Source organism: Primulina eburnea, chromosome 15, assembly GCF_022965805.1.
Source record: "Primulina eburnea isolate SZY01 chromosome 15, ASM2296580v1, whole genome shotgun sequence".
Lineage (NCBI taxonomy): Eukaryota > Viridiplantae > Streptophyta > Magnoliopsida > Lamiales > Gesneriaceae > Primulina > Primulina eburnea.
The window spans coordinates 18,116,583-18,124,159 of NC_133115.1; the positions used below are offsets into that span (position 1 = coordinate 18,116,583).

The 7,577-nt window shown below is 47.0% G+C and overlaps 1 protein-coding gene across 1 annotated transcript; it reads right to left on the minus strand.

Moving 5' to 3' along the window:
• Window positions 1–2,258: 2,258 nt before the first annotated feature.
• LOC140815508 (uncharacterized) lies at window positions 2,259–2,729 on the minus strand. Its single transcript, XM_073174597.1, has one exon. The coding sequence runs from the start codon at window positions 2,727–2,729 to the stop codon at window positions 2,259–2,261; it is 471 nt and encodes a 156-aa protein (XP_073030698.1).
• Between the last annotated feature and the right edge of the window lie 4,848 nt (window positions 2,730–7,577).

Genomic DNA, 7,577 nt, shown 5'->3' on the forward strand with positions numbered 1-7,577 from the left:
CTCCTAACAGCCGTCCTCTCCAGGCCCTCGCCATTCGCACATGAGTGTTCACCAGCTCGCCCAGGCGTCTGCGCGTCACACGCTCGCCCACGAGTGCACGCCCACAACAGCCTGTGCCACGCCAGCTCTCCGAGGCGCCTCCTTGCCACCGAGACAGACGCTCGCCCTCGCTCCAGCGCGCCACGCGCCGCATGAGCGCTCACCCACAACAGCCCGCACGCTCGCCCGAGTGCAGCCTCGCCCAACACGTCGAGCGCTCGCCCTGCACAGCCTCGCCCTCTGCCCCTTGCGAATGATTATGTGATTTCTGAATAGCTTTTGGGGTCGTTGCCCGCAAATCCCCACTGACCTGACCGTTCAGGTCGATCCCCGTGACCTGACTGGGGTTCGATCCCCGTAATTTTTGCAGCGGCAAACATCGTTCATTACAAAAAAGCAAATAAGTTTTTATAACAAGGTATGGTCTTGTCGCCCCCATCTTCAAGGTCCTCTACTAAAATTTTGAAGGAAAATAATTCTCAATTCCCCGTGTTCTTGACTCCTCTGCTAAAATAGTCCTTAGCAGGAAAAATAAATTTCAACCTCCCCACCCTCTAACTCCACTGCTAGGCGATGCCTTAGCAGGAAAATAAAACTCACACCTCATCATCTCGTACCTCCTCTGCTAAGCCGGGCTTTAGCAGGAAAATAAAAATTTAACACTTTCACCCTCTATCTCCTCTGCTAGGTGATACCTTAGCAGGAAAATAAAAATTCACCACCTCCACCCTCTAACTCCTCTGTTAAGCCGGGCCTTAGCAAGAAAATAAAAATTCAACACCTCCACCCTATAACTCCTTTGTTAGGTGATACCTTAGCAGGAAAATAAAAATTCCCCATCTCCACCCTCTAACTCCTTTGCTAGGTGATACCGTAGCAGGAAAATAAAAATTCACCACCTCCACCCTCTAACTCCTCTGCTAGGCCGGGACTTAGCAGGAAAATAAAAATTCAACACCTCCACCCTCTAACTCCTCTGCTAGGTGATATCTTAGCAGGAAAATAAAAATTCCCCACCTCCACCCTCTAACTCCTCTGCTAGGTGATACCTTAGCAGGAAAATAAAAATTCAACACCTCCACCCTCTAACTCCTACGCTAGGTCGGGCCTTAGCAGGAAAATAAATATTGACCACCCTCGCCCTCTAACTCCTCTACTAGGCGATGCCTTAGCAAGAAAATAAAAATTCACCACCTCTACTTTCTAACTCCTCTCCTAGGCCGGGCCTTAGCAGGAAAATAAAAATTCAACACTCCCACCTCTAACTCCTCTGCTAGGTGATACTTTAGCATGAAAATAAAATTCAACACGTCCACCCTCTAACACCTCTGCTAGGTGATACCTTAGAAGGAAAATAAAATTTCTCCACTTCAGCCGCTAAATCCTCTGCTAGGCGACGCCATAGCTGGAAAATAAATTTCAACACATCCACCCTATAACTCTGCTCCTCTGTTAGGCGATGTCTTAGCAGGAAAATAAAAATTCACCATTTCCACCCTCTAACTCCTCTGCTAAGTGATACCTTAGCATGAAAATAAAATTCTCCTCCTTTCTAACTCTGCTCCTCTGCTAGGCGATGCCTTAGCAGGAAAATAAAATTTTTCTCCACCCGAACTCTGCTCCTCTACTAGGCGATGCCTTAGCAGGAAAATAAAATTTCTCTCCTACCTAACTCTGCTCCTCTGCTAAACGATGGCCTTAGCAGGAAAATAAAATTTTCTCACTTTCATAATACACCAACATTCATGAATTGAAAACGAGAACTTGATTTTATTGAATTCAAACTGATTAATTGGAAAATGCAAAGATGAAATACATCAACGATAAAATCCAGAATGATATTCCCTAAGATGGTAAGCATTCCCAGGACTCCTTAAAGCCTTGCTTTGAGCATTCTCCAAGTAATAACTCCAGAATTAAATTTTTCAATCACTTTGAAAAGACCATCCCACTCTGGGTCCATATTTCCCCTCTGCTCTTCTTGTACCTTCAACAAGACCAAGTCACACACTTCTTCTTTTCCTAATCATGTTAACCTCCAAACGCGCTCTTTTCCCCTCTTCTCTCACTACCCCCTCATAACATCGACGCGCGGTTTTTTGGTCTCCGCATAAGACTCCAACTCCTTTTCCCACAGGAAACTTAAGCTTCTGATGATAAGTGGAGACTACGGCTCTAAAATCTTTCAGGGATGGCCGTCCTAGGATTCCATTATACGTTCACGGGATATCTACCACAGTGAAGGCTATCATCTTTTTTATCCGCCGAGGATCAGTCCCCAAGGATAGGGGAAGAACAATCTGACCCAAAGGCGGGATGGCGTGTCCTGCAAACCCATACAGCGGGGTGGATACCGGCTCAAACTCAAATGCTTCCATCTTCATTTGATCCAGCGTGCTCTTGAACAAGACATTCACGGGGCTTCCATTATCAATAAATATTCTCGCCACATCATAATTGGCAATGGTGACCGTTACCACCAAGACATGGTTATGTGGAATCACAATGCCTCGGAGGTCTTCCGGCCCAAAGCTGATGACGGGGTCTTGTGGTAAGTCTGCACCCTTAGATATCTCAAAGTTCTCCAACCTTGTCCCATTTGCCTTCCGAGCTCGCCCCGAGTCTCCATCAGTAGCACCCCCCGAGATCATATGAATCATTCTTCTCGTAGGGTGGTTATCCTCATTCATTCCCCTCCTCGGTTCGACGGGCTCCTGAGGGACATCTTGACATCGACCTTCCCCTCTCTGTTCCCTGATCCTCTAACTTATCCATGGAGGGCCTTGACCACGCCTATGGGACGAGCGAGACCTCTGTCGGCTCCTGGATGAGGATCCTTCTCGTCTATCCCGCGAAGGCAATCTAGCACTGCACTCAACCCTTTGCGACTTCTCCCACCTCTCCTTGGGCTCCCTCACTTCTATCACCTTGTCCCGACTCCCATCCAGAGAAACGTGGGATGAGAATTGTCCTCTTCCCCTAGCCTTATCGTCCTCCCTCTCGCCCACGCCTCTCTTCCTACTTCCTCTTTCTGCTCCCTCAACTCTAATTCCCCTAGGTCGCTGCTCCATCCTCTTATGCTGCTGGGCATCTTCGAGATTTACATATTTTTCCGTTCGAGATAACAGATCATCATAACTTGATGGAGGTTTCTTCACTAACGATTTAAAGAACTCTCCTCCTCTAAGTCCCTGGGTAAAGGCACTTATCATGATGTCAGGAGTGGCCGCTGGTATCTCTAACGATGCATTGTTGAAACGCTGAACAAACTCTCGCAAAGTTTCACCTTATTGTTGTTTCACCACAAACAGGCTCAAATAGTTTTTTGGGTGTTTTTTGCTGCTAGCGAATCTGTGCAAGAAAGAAGCTAAAAAATCCTCGAACGATCGTATAGAGTTGGGTTGCAAGGTGTTAAACCATTGCTGGGCTGACCTCAACAACGTCCCCAGAAACATCCTTCACCTGACCCCATCTGAATATTGATGTAACAGGGCCGCACTCTCAAACCTCCCCAAGTGTTCCTCGGGGTCAGTATGTCCATCGTACTCTCCCACATTCGACTGTCGAAAATTTGGAGGAAGCCCTTCTTCTAAAATGGCTAGTGAAAAAGGACTTCCTCTCTTGGGTGCCGGCGCTCTGCTTCCCAACTGCTGCCTCAACATCTGTATTTCCTTCCACATTTCTCCCATCTCACTAATCTCCCCCCTTTGGTGGGGTTGTGGCTCTTCAACCATGCTTTGGTGGCTTTCAGCATCTTCCTCACGCTCCTGACGAGTGGCCTGTTCCTCTATAAACACAGACTCTCGATTTCTTTTCATGGCCTCATCCACTGTCCGGGTGATAAATTGGCCCAACTGCTCCAGGGTCAAGCTCCCCACGTTCTCATTTGGACAAGTTTGCTCGACCCTTGTCTCGTGAAGGGGCTGCTTGGTTCTTGTCCCTGGACGAGGTTGTTCCTGTCTCGTCTCAAGACGCGGTTATTCGTATCTTATCTCAACATGATATTGTTTGGGTCCCCTCTGAGGACGCGATGATGTTGAGGTAGCTCTTCTACTTCCTTTCTTGCCTACCATTTCTACGTCTCAACTCAAGTGTTCCCACAGACGGCGCCAAGTGATACTCACAGGAAATTTAGGGTCCGCTTCCAGCATGTGTCACTAGTACAGACGCAGGGTTTTGAAATTTTCATGAGCCTGAAATCACGAAGAAGCACATGAAAATGGGGCCAGGAGGGTGTCCTGGCGTAGCCCCTCCAATGCTCAAGTCAGTGACTGAGGATATATGGGGGAGCAGCTAAGGGTGCTGCTGAAAACAATATAGTGAATGAATAATCATATGCTCAATCAGGCTCCGAAGGAAAAGATATCAAATCAAATCGCAATCTTCTCTTGAATGGTAAGATATCAAATCGCAATCTTGGCTTCCCCTATAAATATAGGTCATCTCCTCCTCTCATTTTCACTTCTCCCACAAAAATTTCCTCTGCAATTCACTCATCAGCTCTCCCCCGCTTCCTAACCACCTCTCCGTTACCTTCGCGTGCACCCCGACCACTGCATCGCCTGAACCTAGCTCACACAAAAGCCCACGCTTCGCCCAAGCCAGCGTCTCGCCGAACCGCCAAGCTCGCCTCTGCTTTCCACGTGCCCGCTCACCCAATGCTAGCACCTTGCCCATCTCCTTCTTGCCTGCCAGACGCTCGCCCTCGCCCTCGACGCGCGTCGCCCCTGTCAGCGCGCCTGCTCGCCCATGCAACTGTGCGCCTGTACGCCTACTCGCCCGTGCTCGCCTCACGCTCACCCGGTGCCCTCGTCCCGTACGATCGCTTGCCCTGCCAGCACTTCACGCTTGCCCAGCACACCTGCCAACGCGCCTGCTGCATGCTCGCCCCACGCTCACCCGGCGCCCTCGCCCCGCACGAGCGCTCGCCCTGCCACCACCTCACGTCGCCCCACCTTCACCCCACACTTGCCCTCGAGCACAGCGCACACGCTCGCCCCCGAGCCGCATGCTCGCCCTAGAACACTTGCCCTCGCACAGCCACGCTCGCCCTGCCTCGAACTCGCTTGCCACGCTCGCCCCTTCCGTGCACACACCAGCGCCCCTGCCGCACCCCTGCCCCAAGCTCGCCCGAGCACACCGACAACCACGCTCGTCCGCCGCACCCTCGCCCTGCACGAGCGTGAATCAGACTTGTGCTCGTCACCAGATGATAAGTGCAATTTATTGTACTTTTATTACTTATTTTTAACTTGGAATTTTGTGATTCTTGAGCAAGTTTTATGTGATTTGTTGTTGTTTTTTTAGTTGTAGTTTGGAAGCTTAGAATGAGAGTTTGGAGTAGTAAAGTGTTGAATTGGAAATTGCAAAATATAAAAAAAAAATACAGAAATAGCAGCGCACTCGCGCTTATACAAGCACCGCACCTGCGGTGAAATACTGCACACGCGCTTAAACAAGCACCGCACCAACCTACCGCTAGTTGTATCAATGAACCATAAGATGAACTACGTCATATTATTGGGTCCTAATCAAACGTGAGACAAAATTTTACGTAGAGGGTTGCATGGAGATGCAATTGGAAACTACCTTTTAAGAATTGTGATTGGTTGATATTATTCGGGATCATAATTTGCTAATTCGACCTTGCGTACCTACTGAGGAAAAGAGTTTCCCGTTTTCACTAGAGGGTAGTGAAAGATGTCAAAACAGTGGGAGTAAACATTTATAAAGTAAAAGTCCATACTTTATATCTTACTAAATATTTTAAAATAGTCATTAACATTTATCTGTTTACTTTCAATACTTTTAGACAATGTCTTTGATTCGTAATCCGCTATCTGTAATACTCGACAAACACGTATTAACCAGGCCTAATTACCTCAATTGGCTAAGAAATCTGAAAATCGTCTTGAATTCGGAAATGATAGCGTATACACTTACTGAGTCGCCCCCTGTTGAGGCTCCGGTGGACTGCACTCCTGAGGAATTGCAGACTTACAAGGAATGGTGTGACCATGACTTGAAAGCCAAGTGTTATATGCAGGCTTCTATGAAAGATGAGAAGTCGGTTCTTTATGTGGGCTCTTCATCTGGTACGAAGACTGGTCCACCTAGGAAGGGAAAGAAGCGTTCTTTCCAACGTCCCAAGAAGAACGTGCCCTTGAAAAGGCAATATCCGAGTCCCGCTGTGGCAGCCATACCAGTAACGGCTGACAAGACTGTTGACATATGTCATCACTGCAAGAAGCCTGGACATTGGAAGCGTAATTGCAGGGAATATCTTGCCCAGAAGAGTTCTGAAAATGGTATGTTCTATATTGAAGTAAACATTTCAAATAACTCTGCTTCTTGGGTATTGGATACGGGTTGTGACTCACATCTCTGTAATGAATTACAGATGATGGGAAAAAGTAGAAGGCTTAGGGAAGGTGAGACCTTCTTGAGGATGGGCAATGGAGCAAGAGTTGCTGCCAAGACCATAAGAGATGTTTACTAGCTTTTGAATAAAGATTTTAAGTTAATTTTAAGAGATGTTTTGTTTGTACCTGAATTGGTGAAAAACATTGTTTCCATTTCTATGCTAGATAAAGATGGATATTCTTGTTTATTTAGCAAAGGTGTTTGCAACATTTACAAGAATGAATGTTTAATTGGTACTGGAGAATTTGAAAACGATCTCTACAACTTAAAATTGAAAGATATTCCACTGAACAATGTCCAAGCAATAACAACAACAAACAAGCGTAAACAAGATACTCTAAATTCGGCACACTTATGGCATGCTCGATTAGGACATATTTCCCTAAGAAGGATAAACAAGCTAGTAGGAGTGGGCATGTTTGATATGTCTGATATTAATGCTCTCACGACTTGTGAATCCTGTCTGAAAGGAAAGATGACCAAAATTCCCTTTAAGGGCCATGTGGAGCGAGACAAAGGGTTATGGGATTTGATCCATACCGATGTGTGCGGTCCGCTTAGCATCACCACTAAGCATGGACATACCTACTTCATCACCTTTACCGATGACTTTTCGAGGTATGGATATGTGTATTTGATGAAATACAAGTCTGAAGCCTTTGAAAGGTTCAAAGAATTCAGAAGTGAAGTAGAAAAACTGTTGGGACGAAGCATCAAGACACTTCGATCGGATCGAGGTGGTGAGTACTTGAGTGCCGAGATCCAAGAGTATCTTAGGGAGAATGGGATTCTCTCGCAGTGGACTCCGCCCGCTACACCACAGTTGAATGGTGTTTAGGAGCGTCGTAACCGGACTTTGATGGACATGGTTCGATCTATGATAGGGTTCACGGAGTTGCCGCCATCCTTTTGGGGATATGCGCTTGAGACAGTGGCACTGTTGTTGAACAATGTCCATTCAAAGGCAGTTGACAAGACACCATATGAGATATGGATTGGTAAGCCACCCAAATATTCTTATCTTAGAATATAGGGGTGCCCTGCTTATGTGAAGCAGGTAGTGGGAGATAAATTGGATAGTCGATCCATTTTATGTTACTTTTTGGGTCATCCAA